Genomic DNA, 19,228 nt, shown 5'->3' with positions numbered 1-19,228 from the left:
CCTGCTTCCAGATGTTAGCTCATTGACATTTGCCGTGACGTTTTTGACTTTTGTTATGGCCTCCGGATGGTGCGTAAAACTCAAAGTAAATCTCCAGGAAAAAAGTCAAGAAAAAGTGACCCCGACATTTCAAGAGACGATGTGATGTTCACATCATATTCAGACACATCTGTTCACAAACGAAATCTATGTATCGTTTCTTTCCCGATAATTTTTCTATTCAACATACTGCGCTCTTTATTGTACCAAATCTTCGTTATTCTTCGCTTTATTTATTGTAGTTCGTCGAGATATTTAATCAGAAAACATCAGTTTGAATGTGAGAGCAGCGCGAGTGGAACTTGCGTCATTGAAGAGATAACAGAAATGACCCATCAAGCGCACCGTTCGTCAGGCCCGGGGCCCGGAGACCCGCTTTTAGCAAAACAGAAGCACCACCACCGTCGTGCGTTCGAATACATCTCAAAAGCTCTGAAAATCGACGAAGAGAATGAAGGTCAGTTGACCCAATTTCTTGTCACAAATTGATTGATGGTTTTAGGTCAGAAGGACCTTGCGATTGAACTTTATCGAAAAGGAATCACAGAATTGGAGCTGGGGATTGCCGTGCAGTGTTGGGGCGGCCGTGGGGAAGTCTGGGAGCGGGCGCAACGCCTCCATGAAAAAATGAAGACGAATTTGGCCATGGCTAAAGACCGCCTCCAGTTTCTGGGTAACTATAGTGGCACACAAGTTTGGTTTTTATTTTGGTATTTACGTCGTTTCTGTTCATAGAAAGCATGGATTTGTTACGGCAGGATGTTCAAAAAGAACCGAAAGAGGCTCCTAAACTTAGCTACACTAGCAATATCCCCACCCCCAAAATTTTCTTTAATAAAGGTATTTTTATTTTTATGGTGCTCTGAGCTTGGATAGTTGGAACGCCGCATCCACGTAGGCATTATTCTCATTTTTTACTAACCGATCGGCGCCCCTTTACAAAGCCTCAATTATCATTATCCATTACAAGTCACGATCTTGTTGGTTTCACCTGTTATTTTGCATCATTTGTAGTGCCTGAAGCCTGATCTGTCGTTTACATTTGTTTTTCTTGTCAGCAACTAACTCGGTTTTCGTAGCTTCTGGCAAGAAACTAACAGTGGCCAGCAAGCGCCCCCCCAATGCCACTCTCGCCAAAAGCCAGACCTTGCCTCGCTCGATGGGATCCCGGACTGCCCCCATCCAGCCCGTCCGCCCCTTCAACAAACTCTCTTCGACGCCGCCAGCCGTCAAAAAACAGCTCTCTGTTCCAGGGAACGCAGGTTCCCCCGCCCGAAAAGCCACGACTTCAAGTAACACTCCACTTTAAGTAATTCGTGGGGTTAGTAATGTTTTGTAGCCTCTACGCCAAGTAAGTCGACGTCGAGAGGTAAAAGCCCCGCGCTGCGAGGCGTCGACACCAAACTAGCTCAATGTATCCTCGATGAGATCGTAGAAGGAGGCCTCCAAGTGCAATGGGACGACATCGTGGGGCAAGACACCGCCAAACAAGCGCTACAAGAGATGGTAATCTTACCATCGTTGCGGCCGGAGTTGTTCACAGGACTCCGCAGCCCCGCGAGGGGGTTACTTTTGTTTGGACCTCCCGGAAACGGGAAGACTTTGTTGGCAAGAGCCGTGGCTACAGAATGTCGGGTTAGTAATCCCACTGAAAAACCTCGGAAGTGAATTTTTCGTTTCAGGCAACTTTCTTCTCAATCAGTGCTGCCAGCCTGACTTCAAAATACGTCGGTGATGGGGAGAAAATGGTCCGAGCGTTGTTCGCCATCGCCCGCGAGCTCCAACCCTCCATCATCTTCATAGACGAGGTCGACTCTCTCCTGTCGGAGCGCTCCAACAACGAGCATGAAGCCAGCAGACGCTTAAAAACGGAGTTCTTGGTCGAATTCGACGGTTTACCCAGCAATCCGGACAGCGAACGAGTAAATCTTTTAATACCAACAAAACCAACTTATTTTTTGTCAAGGTTTTAGTGATGGCGGCGACCAACCGCCCCCAGGAGCTCGACGAAGCGGCCCTCCGCCGTTTCCCGAAACGCGTTTACGTCACCCTCCCTGATTTGGAGACGCGCGCTCAACTCTTCAAGATGTTGTTGGCGAAACAGGGCTGCACTTTCACGCAGAAAGAGTTAAAACGGTTGGCAACCCTGACTGAGGGATACTCGGCCAGTGATCTAACAGCTTTGGCCAAAGATGCCGCGTTGGGACCAATCCGAGAGTTACAACCGGAACAAGTCAAGGAAATGGATCCCAATGCGTTACGTAGCATCACAATCAGCGATTTCTTGGATTCGCTGAAGAGGATTCGCAGGAGTGTCTCGCCGCAGAGTTTGGTGGCGTACGAGAAGTGGTCGCTGCAGTACGGCGACATGTCTATATAATCCCAATCATTCCGCTTTTGTTCAAGACGTTAACACAGTTTAACAGTTTTTTCGTTTTAGTCTGTGATATGATTACGTTTTTTAAAAGTTTGAATTTGCCGCTTGTTGGTTTTGAAATTGTTGGTACAAACTAAGTTGTGACTTTTATTTTCGTATTCTCAATGATATTAATGTAGGTGTTAGATTAGAGTGTGACTGCCACTAGCAATGAAAGATTTGCTTGGCGCTGATTCTAGAATTTGTGTTTTTATAGCACTTTCGATATTTATTTTAATGGTACACTCGGGCCCACACAAAATGGTTAAAAATATCGCTGCTTTTTTCATATGACGTTTGTAACTTTCATTGATATAATAAAAACAAGAAGTAAACAAGAGTTTGATTGACCAACCTCCAATACTTTTTACTCCAGGGATTGTCTTATTTACAACTAACCCAATCACGGCACCCTAATTTTTCATGACTACTCGAAGCAACAATCTTATTTTACAACAGGAGTTATGTTTTAAAACTCTATAAATCCAATTTTGACTGACATTGTGTTTGATGTGAATTTGAGATTATTTTGGGTAAATCTAACAATGCGTATTTTTTATTTAGTGAAAAACCTCTTGCTAAAACATTGTGTTACTCATAGGCCGAAATAGTTGAAGTAAATTTGAAGAAAATTGAAAAAATTATCGTTTTTTCTAAATCCTTGTAAAAATTGAACTGAATTGTCAACCGCATGGGTATCCAACCTAGGGCATCAAATTTTTGCATAAAGGCGAACGGAGCGAGCTAGTTGATATAAGAAGAGTTTGATTGACACACCCTCAAAAAATAGATACGGATGTGAGGTAAACAAAGAATGTAATTAAAGAAACGTAATTATTTATATCAATTATCATTGACAAAGCAAAGCTGTACATTAAAAAAATACTGTCTAAGACTTAAATATCAACTCCATCTCCGTATGTACACTTTCCATCCATCTTGAAACATAAAAAATATATCCTTACAACTAATTATTGAATGTATTTTGAGTTACAACACTAGACTTACACTTCTTTTGTAAATGTAACTAACAATATGCTCATTCGATTTTTGTTTTAATAACACATTCAAAGCAAGTGCCACACATTAAATGTCTAAATACATAAATAATGTCTTTACATTCTTAACTGATATAAACCCCCGTTTGTTGAAGTAAAGTATAAATAAAAACAAGTGAGAGAAAAGTGAAAAGAAAGCGCGTAAAAATCAGGGACCAACTCGTTACGATATAAACATCTTAAATGTATGTATTATTTTATAAAAGGCCACATGCTAATTTAGTAACGGCTAACAACACATAAATCTCTTCATGCAGTCATTTAAACTGTTGGCTCTACTATAGATATCTAATATTTGCATACAAATTAGTTCTAGCGCGCGAAAGAATTGTACTCGAAGTCGCCTAAACGCTACAGTATCTAAAAATATTTTGACTTTTCTCTCAAAACCAACACAAAAGATGAGACTGTCCTCGTAAAAAACGACCTAAAAAATCACACTCATGCTAGTTAATAAAAAATCGAGCGCGTTTTAGAACCCCCGTGATTTTTTAGGTCTGCGTTGGCACTAAGCTCACTAGATAAAAAGTGTTGCAGAAAGTGGACTAGCACTTGTTGACATCTGGTGGCGTCGTGAGATACTCGTCTGCTCTCTTGTGGTCGCTGAGGGCTTTGACTGTGTATTGATCTTGTGGTAATTCCGATTTGCGACGTACTAATGGCTTGTTCGTATTGCGAGTCTTCTTTGCCTGCAACAAGTGTCAATTCGACGGTAGAGTTAGTCGGAAAAGAAAACACTCCCCACAACCACCAATCAGAACCCGCGAAAAGGTGTGCTCTGATTCGCTAGTGCACAGGGACACTCATAACACAGGCATGATCAAATGTTTCAATGACAAAAACAAACAGAAGGAGACAAAAAACGGAAGGTTACAACAAAGTTACTTAAACATTCAAAAAATATTTACAACAAAACGTTACGTAATTACTAGCTGCGTTTTTTCTGAAACAGAAGAAGCAAGAGTTGGTACGACTGTCATAAAAACATTTGGTTCGGTTGAATAGATGATGAATTTACCTCCTGGGCTTGCTGCTCCAAATTGTCCAAGTTGACTTCGTCGTCCGGATCGGGACTTGTGATGACGCTCGTTATTTCTGGATTTTTTGCTTTGATTATTTCATATTCGGGTTTTTTGGCTGCCAGAGATTCCACGCGGATCCACAGTTCCAGACGTTGGTTCTCGCGTTCGCGCTCCCTGAAATCGGACGTTGTACAAAAAAAGTTAACAAAACGAGCGCATTACTGACTTTCTTCTCTCCTCTCGATATAGCTGCGTGCACTCATCGAACAGCTTCTGATTCATCTCCATAAACAACTTGAGTGCGTTATAAATGAGGCCATGTATCGTCTTGTTCCAATGACTCTTAGAGTTCTTGTACAAACTCGGAAACATCAACGGTAATATTTCCGTGGCGTTTTCCGACACCAGCGACATCACATACTCGTTATTCCAATAATACAACGCTCTTTCAGCCACTTGGAAGTGCGGCGAACTAACACACTTCGCCAACTGTTTGAACAACGGACACATCACCTTCTGGAACTCGCCCGGTTCGATAACATCAAGAATTTCCTCCAATTCGTTCAAAAACATCACTTCTTTGGGACTGTGCGTCTTGGGCCAATACTTCAACAAACTCCTAATCACCGGCTGTGTCAAGGACGGGTCCTTCTCCAAAAACTGCACGACGCAATAGGCCAATTGGGGGTGATACACCGACAACGATTTGACTTTATGTAACGGCATTAAAACCCTCAAAAGAAACACTTTGTGTTCTTCTTTCAATGGTAACGCGAAACCGTTGATGATGGATCCGAGAATTTCTAAAAGCTCCGCAATCCCGTTGTGGTGCTCCGTTTCGTAGATAAACCGATAGAAGACATTGTTAATCTGTTTACGAATAAACGCTCGTAATCCTAAGAATTTCCCGTAAATCCGATGAAGAGTCGTTTTCAGAAGATCGCGTTCTCGAGGGTCCTCCGAATCGAACAAATCTAATAACTGAAGAACAAACTTCTGATCAATGTAACGTTTGGCGATGTTTGGTTGAAAGTCGGGTGCTTCAAGAACTCGCAGAAAGAGCTCGTAGACTAGTTGGAGGTGAGGCCAAGCGGCCTCCAATGTCGGTTCGTCTTCTTCGGGATCGAACTCGGCACCGTTGGGGTTCGACGATGGCGGAAGGGTACGGAAGAGGTTGACAGCAAACTATAATGAAAAATACAGTCAATTCGTGTCAGCATCATTGACCGGAAGATGTGGAATTGGCTAGGGATTGCGACGCTCATATCGTCTAGGGCTTCCGGAGACGGGAAATCGATGACGGCTGCTCTTTTATAAAGTTTTAATCAAGAAAAGTTGACGGCGTCGTAAGTTTTAACGTTTATAGAGCTACAAATTCAATTTGATTCTACGTGGTTTGAGTTTCTTAATGCAATCACTTATCGAGTTACAGTTGAATTATTTTACGCCAATTTTAATTAAAAATGAAAGTAGTGTCATCGGAACAATTAAGGTTAAGCATCATTAACTCCGATAATTAAGTAGAAAGTCCTTGAAAATTCGTTTTTTAACGTTTTGCAGTCCTAATTCAACACAGAAAACGTCCCTGAACTTTCCGCCGTATTGAGCAAATCGATGGAAAGCAAACTGAGTCTGTTTTATTAATGGAACTACAATTATACCCGATAGCCATAACTCAAATAATCGCAAACCAATAATTACACCGTCATTACATGAAAAACGTCCATTACCAGTACAACTTGAGATAACGTTTTTCTCCCTCAAAAAAATAAAACTACGTCCTTGCAAATTCCGAAGGCGAGCGCTCAAGCTCGTTTTGAATATTTTTACATACAATGAAAAAGAAATCAGCATAAAATAGAAGACGTAAATTTGGCGGAAAAAGAATTTACCATATTAACGGCTTCTGGATAGATGGCTTCAGTGATGACGCCTTTCTGTTGGGTTACATATTCGACCATTTCGTGGAGAGCAGCACGTTTTACTTCCTTCCATTTCAAGTCGGAAAGAGGGTCCGAGGCGAAGTCGAAGAGGACACAACACTGCCGGAGCTTCTGGATGAAGAGGTCTTCGCGGTCGGCTGGGGCGGCATCTGTTGCAGAAAACACAGCATCTCAATACTGTAGAACCTCAATTATCCGTGCATTACAAAAAACACACAAATCAAAGACCAACTACTTCGTATTTTTGCTTCCAATGTTAGAAACTTAAAATTTAGAATTTCACGAGTAACAGTTGGTGTAATTTAATAAGATTTAAATCAGTGCAGAAAGCAAACAAAAATTATGAGTTAAAATTTTTGTCTTTGAATAGTAGTGTTCGCAAACATTAACAAAAATGCTTGAAATAATAGTTATTTGTGTAGCAAGGCCAAAAAGTGTTTCTTTTTTGGCCGAGCCTTTTTTTAATGGCCGAGGCGATAGAAAGAAGGCGAGAGCAAAATGGCACTTTTAAGAAGCACAAGATTTTTAATCATTAAATTTACAAGTTAATTAATTTTTATTTATGATTTATTGATTTAATCATTTATAACAACTGAATATTTGTAAATATTTATGAATCCTTCCGAAAAGTTCATATTTTCTTTATTTACATTTGCAGTTTCGGCATGTGTAGCTTCACAATTTGTGTGAATTAGGTTTGATGTGCTTTTTGATGTTGTTGCAGCAGCACTGCTAGACATGTTCATTTTCAATAATTAAACACGTCTTTGTTGCATTTTACAGCAGTTTGTCGATTTGATTTTACCCAAATAATTATAAAATTGAAGGTTAGGTCAGGTCAGTTAGGCCGCTTTTGAGGGCTAAAATTCTTTTGCAATGAAAACCATCATTATTAAGGAAACTGTAAACTTAAGTGGCAGAGAAAATTTTCGGACCAAAAAAAGAAATAAATAAAAGTACCAGATTTTTTTTTCCTACAAAACAGTTCTTTTATGTAATATGTCTAATAAAAGTTGATTGTTTCAATTTCTTTCGATATTAAAAATTGTTATTGTAAAGATGTTGATAAATTGTGTTAAAGTTTTTAATAATTCCATTATTAAATATTATATTATTTATTAAGTTCCAAATCATTCTCTTGTTTAAAACGTATGTTTTGTATGGGTCGAAATAAAAAATAATAATGATGAAGCCCCATTTACACTTTATAATTTTGACACGACATATCAATCAATCAATCAATTAATTTTCGTTATTAATGGCCGTTCGTGTTCTAAAACGTTGACATTTCTAGGTCAATTTCCAACAACAAATAAAAAATTGGAAAGTGAATTCCACTTTTTTATTGGCTAACCACATTAACCCTACTTTTGCGTCAATTTGACGTTGAATGCGAAAGCAACTGTCAGTGCGAATTTGACAATTTTATCCTTAAAGTCAAGCGCGAATTTCGAAATAATCCCACGTAATTGACAATCCTATGGCTATTATTAATTTTGGACGTCAGTCTTTGCCACTAAATCATCATTTGAAGACTCGGAAACGCCAACAAACCTCGAAATAACACAGAATGCGCTTATCCGTCACGTGAGGAATCCGATACTGCAAAATTCATAAAAATAGAACGCTTGTTTATTCCAGCCGCAATGACATAACACCGCAAGTTTTCCTATGACTGCATCCGAAACGGCCAGTTAATCCAATTTATTATTCCTTCAAAAACATTCTATTTTTCTCGCTTTTTTTGGCCGTGCCATCGTCAACATCTTTTTCATGCAATTTATGTAATGCACGAGTAATCGACATTGAACTTGATAATGACGCCTATCATTTTTTCGTCGTCACGTGATCGTCACGTACGATCACGTTAGACAACGTGAAGAAGTCGTACAAGTCATTTATGACCTTCAGATGGTAATAATAGTGATGATTGTTGGGAGAAACTTCTTTGGTGCATTTAGGATTTAATGTTCAAGCGTTAAATATGCCGGCGTCGCCGCCTACTATACTCTCGAGCGGAATTAATAAACCTCGACATAATTTCCACCAGGAGAGACAAACTCGATTAATTTTTAAGTTGGCATTACCGACCCCGGGGAATTTCGCAATAAGGGGGCCACAAGCCGTTTATGACGCACGTGAGGGATTCCCGGCCACGAGACGAGTTATTTGCGAAGAGATAAAAAAAGAAATTAGTGGGCCATGAAAACAAATGAAATTTTTGATATCTTGGCGTCATTTTCAGATGTTGACATTTCAAATTCGTTTCATAGGCCACTCTGTATATCAAAGTCGTTCGATTTCCGATAATTGCGGATAATCGGATGTTTTTGTTATCATAATAACAACACACGCGTCGCCGAATCGTCAAAAACTTATCATGCGAGCCTTCAACTTGGCCTAGCATGAAATCGCCCTCTCTTCAAATGTCACCAACTTTCACCCTCTAACATCTTTCTTCCTCATCAATCACCTTTGAGCGCCGGCAACTGTCCCGTTTCTTGCATAGCCCTCACCGCCGTAACATTCCTCCTCATCATCTTGATTTCCTCGACCCTCCCATGACTATCGCAATTCTCAACATGTTTAACGGCAGTCGTCTGCGCCGCGACGAGCGAATCGACGCTCGCCGACGCCACTAGATCTAAACCGCTGTGAAACGACGGCGATTTAGGAATGCCTAATGGGGACGAATCCCGACCTCCCATAACATGACCTTGCGCGAAAGTTGAGTGAACCATCGTGTCACACAAGGTTCGTTGCACGCACGCACTGTCAAAAATACCACTGTCAAACGACGCAATGCGTCAAGTCATCGTCGAAATTGGGAAAATAGATGGACGTGGTGCTGTGGACGCGGTTTCAGAGACGAACTGTGCTGATAAGGGCTGAAGGATATGGATTAATAGATGTGACAGACGCGTGCGCGTACGCGGCACCTGTTACCCTTAAGAAAGACGAGTTTACACTGGGGAGACAAAGAAGAGAAGATTAGGGTGGGATGGTAATTAATGTTATCCTGCGCTAATGGGATTCGCGTTAATTGAGCGATAAGAAATGAAGGAATCGAATTAAAAGAGCAGAAACCAATCGGACTGGCTATTTTTAAATGCAGGCGAATCGAAGAACTTCATTATGTAACAAGCAGACAATGCTTGCCAATTTAAATGCAATTAAAGTATCGCTAACATGACAATTTACTTTGCACCCAACGTCATGCGGCTTCAAATGTGAGGTTATCACACGTCAATAATGTCACGTGACAATGTTGGTGACCACCTCAAAAAGCGAAAGCGGAAAATTTAAATAATAAATGAAACACAGTCGTCAATGAATCTATCTTTAACGTTGAAATGTCGATTAAGAACTTCCAGAATAGATATTGATAGGTCCACCGAATTAATGAATAAAACAAAAACGTCCCACTTTTTCGACCTCTACCCAAATATTCTCCATACAACATCCACGTAACTATCCTTCGCATTTTGCGTTCAATTGAAAACGGGAGTTTATCACTCTGTATCCTATTACAAGATAGGCAAACGACTCAAGGCCGCTCCAGTCAACAAACACCACAAACAACAACAAAAACAAATTTTCTTCCCGATGAATTTCCCGATCTATTTCGGTTTCATCGCTCATTTCCCGCGAACCTCGCCCAACCGAATAAAACTTGATTCTTGCTCGTAAACTCTCCGCCTTGACACAAAACCAACCCATTAACCCAGTGCCCTCCCGAAAAAATCTCGAAATAACTCGCGCCAAAACATGCCGTAAAAATAACTCTTTGCATACCTTTCAGCGACGGCAACATCTCCAACTCCCTGTTCTTCGTGATGTTGAACCTGGAGCTCGAGTGCCGTTTGTCCTTCTTGATCATTGGCCCTTGAACAGTGCCTGTAGTCAATTTGGTCTTATTCAGTGGCGTAGGTGGTGGTGCATTCGCAACGGAGTTGTTCTTGGTCTGCAAAAAGCCACAGTCAAACAATTTCCCTCGAAAAGCACTAATCTAACAGAATCGGCGGCTTTCCGACGCCTGAAGATGCCGCCGAGAGCCATCGAAACGCTGAGCATGCACACGATGGGTTTTTTCGGAGTTTTTCGGGCGTGTTTTTGGGGAGCACGAAGCGACTTTTCAAATAAACCGCAAACATGGCACGACTAACCAACGCAAATGTGCGAGTGTAAATATAAACCGAATAAAATGGTTCTGATGGCAGTGGTGGCGAGACGCTACGGGCCAAAGGAGATGGGATAAACGGGATCGAACTGACAGTTTTATAAACACTTTTAGAAGCGGAGTAATGAAGACATTATCAACATGAAAATCGCATTTTCGCATACTCCTCATTTATTTTGAATACCGCATTTCAAGGTCATAATTTGTGAAAATTGTGGAGCTCAACGGTAAATTTGAGAAGATTTATCCATTGGATTGAACATAAACGAGTACTGGAACATCCAAAGACCTGTTTGTGATTCTTTTAAATACATAAATCCTCTTAAATTTTTCATAGAGCTCCACAATTGTCACAAATTATGACCTTGAAATGCGGTATTCAAAATAAATGAGTAATAATTCATGGACGGATAATGAGAGCAAACTCGATAAATGTACAGTTATGTAAATTGCGTAACAAACAGTATTGCACGTAATGCGGAATTTTGATTGCCAAGGTTAGTGATGCGGTGACACCTCGACGGGCGAATGTGACATAATTTTTGCAAAAATAAACATTCATGCAAAGTAAATGATACAAATGCAAAAAAACGATACAACAGTATAGACAGAATACATAAAGCGTGGAAGTTTTTAGATGTTCTTTTCAAAAAGGTCTTCAAAATGGTTTTTGAAATGTGGAATGTCAATTTTTTGTTTGGGGTTTTGTTGTCATGGCCAACTTCATTTTTTACGACCGCCTTCCCTAAAGTTTGTGGTCCTTAATAAAGTTGGTTGTGATAACCTAGAAATTCGTCGAACTCATTGTAGTCAATTGAATACTTCATTGTCATTGAAAGCAAGTCAGATATCTCCACATTCCACAGGCTTTCACCGCCTGTAATTAGCAGCCTCGCGATATGCAAATTGCACTTGAGATAATTTTTTATTATAATATCAGATAAATATTTTGTTTGATAACCGTTTCGTTATTAAAGATTAAAACAAGAGAGTCACGATGATAAAAGGAATGACCATGGAACAAAATCCCCGTGTGTTCATAGCTTTCGCCGCCACTGGCATGGAGTAGGTAAACGCTCGTAATGACTGTAAAAAGCGTGTTAACGAGTAATTGACAGAAACAAAACACATGACGAAGTTCCGATTGTCGGACGTCATCTCGGCCCCCTAACCGCAAGCTCCGTCCGAGTAGGCGCCTGTCACAATACATAAACATTCGAGTTATTTAAAATCCGAGATTCCACCTCTAAAAATAGTCGGCTGTGTAAACCCATGCCAAAACAAATTAAACAGAAGAAAAACGAGACACGCACACTGCGTTTATTCCTTACCTCCGGGAGATTATCGTTGAAATTGTTTTGGGCCTTGTTCGAGGAGTCGATGTTCATGATCCTCGCGGAGTCCTGAAACATGGAAAAGTCGGTTGAAGCCCTCAATATAACCTAATTTCCCTCAACGACAATTTGTCGTTTATACACACCATGTCGATGGGACGGTTCAAAAAGATGACGATGGTACGACGTTGGTTGGTGCTCGATCAAGACGGCAAATTAAGAAAACATGCACAGCCACGGCGTCAAATTTTTCATCACGTTCCGGACACAGCGACGACTTCTACACAAAGCGACGACAATTACTCAACGACCGGCTTCTATAAACCACGAAAATCAGTAGAATTTGCTAAAAAGTCATTAAAATTAAAGAAGATACACTAGGGTTAAAAGACACACCGAGAACTGCAACAACGACACGGGCGACATCTACTGGAACCGAACCAAGCTCCACCAGAGTGTCTGATTGGACCAACCAAGTCACGTGGCCGAGATTTATGTCAACGCAGCGGCAGGACCGGCATCGGGAAATTCAAGGCCCACAAAAAAAGCCATAAATGGAATCAGTAGACAAATTATATTAAAAAAAAAACACATAAATTATGTATTTTAGTCACAAAAATGTAAAAAAAAAAAACAATAAAACAATGACAGACATTTCTATATTTTTATCTCCACCATAGCGACCGTTTCCCCAGCAACAAACAAATAAGGAAATGTCCAGTGTCAGATAAATTAAAATGTCTAAACCGACAACAATTAAAGATGCCGTGAAAAAATGGGAAGAACGCCATCCAGGAGAGAATATTTCCGAGGCTGAAGATGTGGGTTTTCAGTTTCAGTGGCCTCCAATAGAAAAAATGGACAACTCGTTGTCGGTCCTTTCCAAGTGCAGGTAAGTTTCCCAACACTGTCATGGCTTTATCTGACTGTTCTAAGGAAATTGAGTTTGTCTACAAACATGATCGAAAAAATCGCCGGCATTAGTTCTTTAAAAAACTTGCGCATCTTGTCTTTGGGGCGCAACTACATCAAATCCTTTGGAGGTCTGGTAAAGTAGGTCGCGTTTGATTACCACAACACTAAAAAGGATGTTAGGAAGGTGTAGGGGACACTCTGGAGGAGCTCTGGATTTCGTATAATTTTATCGAGAAAATGAAAGGCATCCACGTTTTGAAAAAATTGAAGGTGTTGTATATGAGCAACAACATGGTGAAAGAATGGAGCGAATACATGAAGCTGCAAGAACTGCCCATGCTTGAAGACTTGCTGTTTGTTGGTAATACCAACTAGATAAACTGACGGTTTTTTAATTAGAATTTCAGGAAATCCTTTACATGAGAATATGGAAGAGTCTGTTTGGAAGCAAGAGGCCATAAAAAGACTTCCAAACTTGAAGAAACTGGATGGCGACCCCGTGGTCAGAGACGAAGGAGATTGATTTTAACGACTTTATTGATTATTATAAGTTTACAGTCAACTATAGTTTTCTGTATTCATGTCATTGAGACCTAAATCTTCGTTCTGTTCGAAAGAGCGTTCATACCGTGTGATTTTCAATCCAGGGTCGTCGTCACTAGTACTCTGGAAAAACTGATTAAAAGGAGATGCTTCCTTTGGGGTACTCTACCTGTATGTAGCTATTTCCCGCAGGATCATCCAAAACCACCGTCACCCCGATCTTCCCTTCTAAAACCTGATCAAACCTCTTGAAAAACTCCTCTATGCGCGCTTTAGACTCATCAGTCTGCGAGTCCCCAAACATATGCGAATGTCTAGGATCGTTTAACTGTTCCTTGACCGCCACCAACAGCCCCTCAACTGTTGTAAATCTCCCTCCCAAAGCGTGGGGCCCCACCTCCAACTCCAGTTCTGGAATTTTCAAATCACATGTCTCTGATTTGAGGACATCACGGGAGAAATCGAGTCGTCCATTCACCTTGACTTCTATGTGAACCCCCGTGGGCTCGATACCACCGCCGGACTTCACCTCGTTAGTACGATGGCCGCAAGCGTCGCATGTCGTCGCCATGATGACAACTTCTTTAAAATGAGGGATATTTGTCATCTTCATGTTTGTCTCACAAGGAGAATTACAATTGGCGCAGTTGGTGGGGAACTGTAGGACTTCGCCCTCGAGATCCTCAAGAGTGAATTCGTCTTCAGCGATGGGATATAAAAGAGCGCTCGATTTTTCTCCACTGACTTCGTCTGGAGTGAACACGCCTAAATCGTGGTCTTGAGTTGTTGTTCTTTTGAAGTGGTGAGAGAAGCAGTTGGGGTCTTTCTTGGGGGCGTGAGGGTTTTCAATGAAGCTGTTCCCTGATATGTCCTCTAAAATCTTTGAATTTTTAGAGGTAGGATGTTGCTTTCTTTTTTGACTTACTATGGTGAAAGGAGTTTGTACTTTTTTAAGATCTTGTAGTTTTTCAACAAATGCATCAATCTGAGTTGCAGCTTCTAAGTGCTGTATCCTCCTTAGAACCTGATCTTGCTCCAAACCCGCAATACTGCGGTTGATAACCCCTTCAACTGTCGTCACCTCTTTTATAAAAAAAAAAATATAAGCAACTCAAGTACCACCCCTAAACTTACCCCCTTTTTGACTTTTCGCCGGTATTTCAAAGTCCACTTCCACAATCTTGATACTAGTATAATCACTCTTCACCAATTGCCTGTTCAAATCCGCTTGTGTTTCGACCCGCAACGTGATGCGAACACCTTCAGGATTGACCGCAGCCCCAGATTGAATTTCGTTGTTTTCATATCCGCACTCTTCACAGGAAAACGACATTAGAACTACTTCCTTGTAGAAAGGAATTTTTGTTAAAAGGAGCCTTGTCATTCCCTGGAAAGGCTTATTTAAAGGTTTTTGTACCGAAAAGAGTTACTCACGTTTGCGTGGCAGTTCATGCATAATGATTCAATTTGTGTGGCTTCTGGTTCGGGGTCATCGGCGTTTAGATCGCGGAATATTGGCTTAGTTGTGCCCATTTTATATTAGCCGAAATGTGAGAGATAATGAAAAAAACAGTTTGAGGTTATGTGACAGATGTCAAATAATGTGCACGTGCTAGCTAAAGGAGTGTGCCGTCTCAGAAAGCGCCAATTTTAAACCATTCTCTTAATGCAAAGTTTCGTGAAAAAAGTCATATTTTCTAGAGCCACTCTGACACATATAAATATTTAAAGCATACATATTTTAATCTTATATTCTGAAATATTTAGGTCCAAAAATCAAGAAAATAGTGTATTGTATAACAAGTGTTGAAAATGTAAGATTTCACACAAGTTTTGCAGAATTGAGCCACGAGCCGTAGGCGAGTGGCTTAAGCAAACGAGTGTGAAATCGAATTTTCAACACGTGTTGTACACGATATTTTTCCGACGATCACAAAAATCGCAGAGTTAATATTTATTTTTTATTAAAATTTATATTTTATGCTCTCCCACTTGCTAATAACGGTGCAACAACACGTCAAATTATCTCTGAGCAAGCTAAAACTTAAAATGTAATTCGGCAGAGCACCTAGCCGCGGACAAAATAATTATGCCGTTGCGCCGAAAGTTAGATACCGATAATGCCCGATCTGCGTCGACCTGTGTGCAATATAAAAACATTTTTCATTGCACACGGGTATGCGCTTCGTTCGTCTTCGCACTGAAATTGTTTGCAATTTTAAATTTTCACTACGAGAAAACTGTATGAAATGTAGCATATTTTATAGTGGTCGTCGGAAAAAAAGATTTAAAACTATAGAAACCTAATTTTTGCGACTTTTTTAAACTTCAAATTTTGGAAATGTAATCAATGATTCTTATCGACTGAAGGGCGTAGGAAACGATGGTGAAAACCGCATCTCAATATCTGTCATGGTTTCGGAGATATTTAGGTCCAAAAATCGAAAAAAAAAGATTTGAAACTATAGAAACCAAATTTTTGCGACTTTTTCAAACTTCAAATTTTAGAAAAGTAATCAATGATTCTTATCGACTGAAGGGCGTAGAAAACGATGGTGAAAACCACATATTAATATCTGTCATGGTTCCGGAAATATTTAGGTCTAAATATCGAGAAAAAAAAGTTTCGAAAACTGTATAAAGCTATATAGGTAGCTTGCCCTTTGGTCATACTATTCTTTAAAAATTTTTTCGAATTTGAGTTAGGACCTAATTCTTATGTAAAAAAAACAGCGAGAAAAACGATGGTGGAACCCAAATTTGTATAATTTTTATAGTCTTATAAGAGATATCGAGCTGGAATCAAAAAATTACAAAAATCGGCATCCGCAACTTTAAACGGCCATAACTCAGTTATTTGTAGTCGGATCTGAGTTTTAATCCCAGATTTGGAATCTGCGCAAAATTCTGCGTAAAAAGATGTATAATAACGCAAGTTTTCTCCAAAAATAAGCGAGATATCAACCTCAAAAGTTTGCCATAGTTTTAGTTATGAATTTTCGCAAAAAATGACAACTTTCGACTTTTGGAAAATCTAAGAACGATTTCTTAACTAAAAAATCGCAAAAAAAACGATGGCGCAAACGGTTTCCCAATATTTTAAATAATTTCTGAGATATCGAGCACATATTGTTTCGAACCATCAAAACTTTGACCCTCTGGTGACAACCCAAAAATTTAAACGGCCATAACTCAGTTATTTGTTGACAAAAATTCAAAATTCTTGCGGCATTGCATTCAGCGTGACATTCTGCGTAAAATAAGCCAAACTAAGTTAAGTTTGCTTAATAAATAAACAAAGCATTGACCAAAAACTGTGTTGAAGAGGTCATTTTGGAGTGTTTAATACCTTTCGGTCGAAAGAGGACCTCAAAATCTATTTGCTGGCCAAATTTGAGGTTGATCTGATAATGATAAACTGAAAATTTTTCATCGTTTCCGTAGAAGACCAATTAAAGAAAATCTTCAAGACCGACTGGAAGACAAAAAAGTCAAAGTGAAAGATAAGAAAGATATCAAACTAAACGACGACGACGACAAACGCTATGGACAAGGCAACGAGATAGAAAGCATGAAAAACCTAAATAGTAGAAATAAAAACGAAAAGGATGAAAGTAACAACGCAAAAAATGCAACAAGTACAAACAATAAAGAAATAGTAGAATCTGTACAGAAGAAAGATAAATTTTGGGATAAAATCAACGAAGTTATCGAAGTAGTAAAGGGAAGGTTAATCATTATCGGAGACCTGAATGCAAGAGTAGGAGTAAATGATATTTCAACGGGAAGAGTACTCAGAAGGTTTGGAGAAAATCATCGAAATTCAAATGGAAGACGATTAATCGATTTCTGTATGATGAACAACTTAGTCATAACAAACTCTTTATGCAAACATAAAGTTATACATAAAGGTACGAGAGAAGTGGAGAGCAGACAAGAAAAATCAATAATAGATTATACAATTCTAAGCAGAGAATATAAAAATGAAGTTCAAGATACAAGAGTCATGACAAGTTCGGAAATATACTCAGACCATTACTTACTAGTGACAAAGATGAAAGTCAGAATTAAAACGAAAACAAACCAAAATGACAATAAACTACCAACACAAGGAACGGAAGGAATAAAGACATATAGACTACAAGACAAAGTAGAAAAAGAACTAGAACTAGTAACAGGTCGCAAAGAAGAGGTGAGAACGATAGACGACCTGCGGATTAGTAAAAAACATCATTATTAACGCAGCAAAAACAACGTGTGGAACTATAAAAACAATCAACGGCAAGAAACAAACTAGTTGGTGGTATAAAGAAATAAAGAGAGAAATTAAATTAAAGAAACAAGCTTGGAAAACTTACCTGAAAAACAGAACGACACACAATTACAACAGATACAAACAACAAGGAGACAAGGCAAAAGCGACGGTACGAGAAGAAAAAAGAGAGATCTTGGATAGAATTTGGACAGAAAATGGAAGAAGATAGTCATGGAAACCAGAAACTGTTATACAGAGTACTGAAGCCTTTACGAAAAGACGAGCAAAAGAGACTGAAACAAATAAAGGACAAATAAGGTAGACTACTTACTGAAGAAGCTCAGATAATGAACAGATGGAAGGAACATTACAAAGAAATTCTGAAGGTAAACGATATACCTGAGCAAGTAGAATTGACCGAAAATCCACAAAAAAATATGCAAGAGGAAAAACTAATAGAAGATATATTTCCAGAAGAAATAACAGCAGCAATAAAATTACTAAAGAGAGGTAAAACAGCCGGCCACAATCAAATAAATGCAGAAATGTTTAAAAATCTGGGAGCAAGAGGCATAAACACTCTATCAGTACTATTAGAAACTGTAATAATTACAGAGGCATAACAATTTTGGGTGTGGTTAGCAAAATTTATGAAAGAATATTAGATAATAGACTAAAAACAAGTATAGAAAAACAACTGGAAGAATCACAGTGCGCATTCAGAAAACACAAAGAAATGAGTTAAAATAAACAAGAAGTTTGTTGAGGACGATGGAGCTGAGTCTAGCACCCACGAAGATGTTTCTTGAAGTTCTTCACTTTAAACTCTGCTGCAATCTAAAACATAAAAAACATTAAAAACTTCTTAACAATTCCTGAAAGAAAGAGAAATGAATTAGAGCGTTGCGAGTGCTAGCACCACTGAAGAAGTCTAGGCCTGTTCCATCCACTTCGAAGTCTGCTATAATCTAAAACAATAAAAACATTAAAAAAAGAAATTAGAATCCAACGCTTCCTTGCCATCCATTGTTGCATGATTGCTCCATCCATCAAGTTCGCGAAAGTAATCTGAAATAAACAAATTTCAATAAACACACAGAAATCAAACTTCTCAAATAAGCCGCGCACTGAATAACATTTAAACACAATTAACTTTAAACAAAAGCGAAATTGTTAAAACTAATAAACGAGAAACTAACGCGAAATGTGTCTAAACCGCAACGTCCCTAAATAAACCATTATAGTTCGTACAGTGAGAGTTTGAATCTTTGAATGACAGAAAAGTCACTAAATCTAGGCAATAAAAAGTGTACCATACGCGCGAAATTTAAAATAACAAAATAACCCCAGTTACTGACAACCCTGTCAACCATTGACTTTAACTAAATAACCTAGATGGTGCAAAGTACCCGCCATGATGTTCCTACTCACCAGCCATATTGGAAATAGTGGATTCAAATTTTTAGGCAACCCGCAATTTTCAAGTGTAATGTTTTACTCTAAGTTTAAATAAACCACCGAAA

At 39.3% G+C, this 19,228-nt stretch overlaps 4 protein-coding genes across 11 annotated transcripts; 2 read left to right on the top strand and 2 right to left on the bottom strand.

Annotated features, from left to right (window-relative positions):
• Positions 1-4: 4 nt before the first annotated feature.
• Positions 5-2,793, top strand: spas (spastin). 4 transcript variants are annotated; one of them, XM_088041858.1, is made up of 7 exons: positions 5-496; positions 542-712; positions 775-879; positions 1,119-1,331; positions 1,379-1,674; positions 1,722-1,961; positions 2,006-2,793. In XM_088041858.1, exons 1-7 carry the CDS (start codon positions 67-69, stop codon positions 2,417-2,419), a joined length of 1,869 nt encoding a protein of 622 aa, XP_087897984.1. In that variant the 5' UTR covers positions 5-66; the 3' UTR covers positions 2,420-2,793. The 4 variants fall into 4 exon arrangements, with proteins under 4 accessions (XP_087897984.1, XP_087897976.1, XP_087897999.1 ...); XM_088041850.1 differs by having other exon boundaries at positions 1,098-1,331; XM_088041873.1 differs by lacking the exon at positions 775-879.
• A 1,165-nt stretch (positions 2,794-3,958) lies between these two features.
• wrd (Protein phosphatase regulatory B subunit well-rounded) lies at positions 3,959-12,230 on the bottom strand. Of its 5 annotated transcripts, XM_088032014.1 has the most exons (7): positions 12,139-12,230; positions 11,990-12,061; positions 10,274-10,442; positions 6,428-6,627; positions 4,762-5,720; positions 4,532-4,709; positions 3,959-4,202 (listed from the first exon to the last, which is right to left on the bottom strand). In XM_088032014.1, exons 1-7 carry the CDS (start codon positions 12,139-12,141, stop codon positions 4,059-4,061), a joined length of 1,725 nt encoding a protein of 574 aa, XP_087888140.1. In that variant the 5' UTR covers positions 12,142-12,230; the 3' UTR covers positions 3,959-4,058. The 5 variants fall into 5 exon arrangements, with proteins under 5 accessions (XP_087888140.1, XP_087888147.1, XP_087888132.1 ...); XM_088032021.1 differs by lacking the exons at positions 11,990-12,061; positions 12,139-12,230 and adding an exon at positions 10,493-10,640; XM_088032029.1 differs by lacking the exons at positions 10,274-10,442; positions 11,990-12,061; positions 12,139-12,230 and adding exons at positions 4,399-4,456; positions 8,952-9,316 and having other exon boundaries at positions 4,112-4,202.
• Positions 12,231-12,697: 467 nt separating this feature from the next.
• On the top strand, positions 12,698-13,469 carry LOC148181622 (dynein axonemal light chain 1-like). The gene is made up of 4 exons (XM_088032720.1): positions 12,698-12,884; positions 12,929-13,040; positions 13,088-13,268; positions 13,315-13,469. Exons 1-4 carry the CDS (start codon positions 12,730-12,732, stop codon positions 13,428-13,430), a joined length of 564 nt encoding a protein of 187 aa, XP_087888846.1. The 5' UTR covers positions 12,698-12,729; the 3' UTR covers positions 13,431-13,469.
• Zpr1 (zinc finger protein Zpr1) lies at positions 13,427-15,068 on the bottom strand. Its single transcript, XM_088032710.1, has 5 exons — positions 14,885-15,068; positions 14,585-14,837; positions 14,376-14,533; positions 13,620-14,330; positions 13,427-13,573 (listed from the first exon to the last, which is right to left on the bottom strand). Exons 1-5 carry the CDS (start codon positions 14,981-14,983, stop codon positions 13,466-13,468), a joined length of 1,329 nt encoding a protein of 442 aa, XP_087888836.1. The 5' UTR covers positions 14,984-15,068; the 3' UTR covers positions 13,427-13,465.
• Between the last annotated feature and the right edge of the window lie 4,160 nt (positions 15,069-19,228).

Source organism: Gnatocerus cornutus, chromosome 1 (genome assembly GCF_029298725.1).
Source record: "Gnatocerus cornutus isolate USDA-ARS CGAHR chromosome 1, icGnaCorn1.1, whole genome shotgun sequence".
NCBI classification, from domain to species: Eukaryota; Metazoa; Arthropoda; class Insecta; order Coleoptera; family Tenebrionidae; genus Gnatocerus; species Gnatocerus cornutus.
The sequence above is the reverse complement of the archived record's forward strand: the minus strand, read 5'-3'. Positions and strand labels throughout refer to the sequence as shown.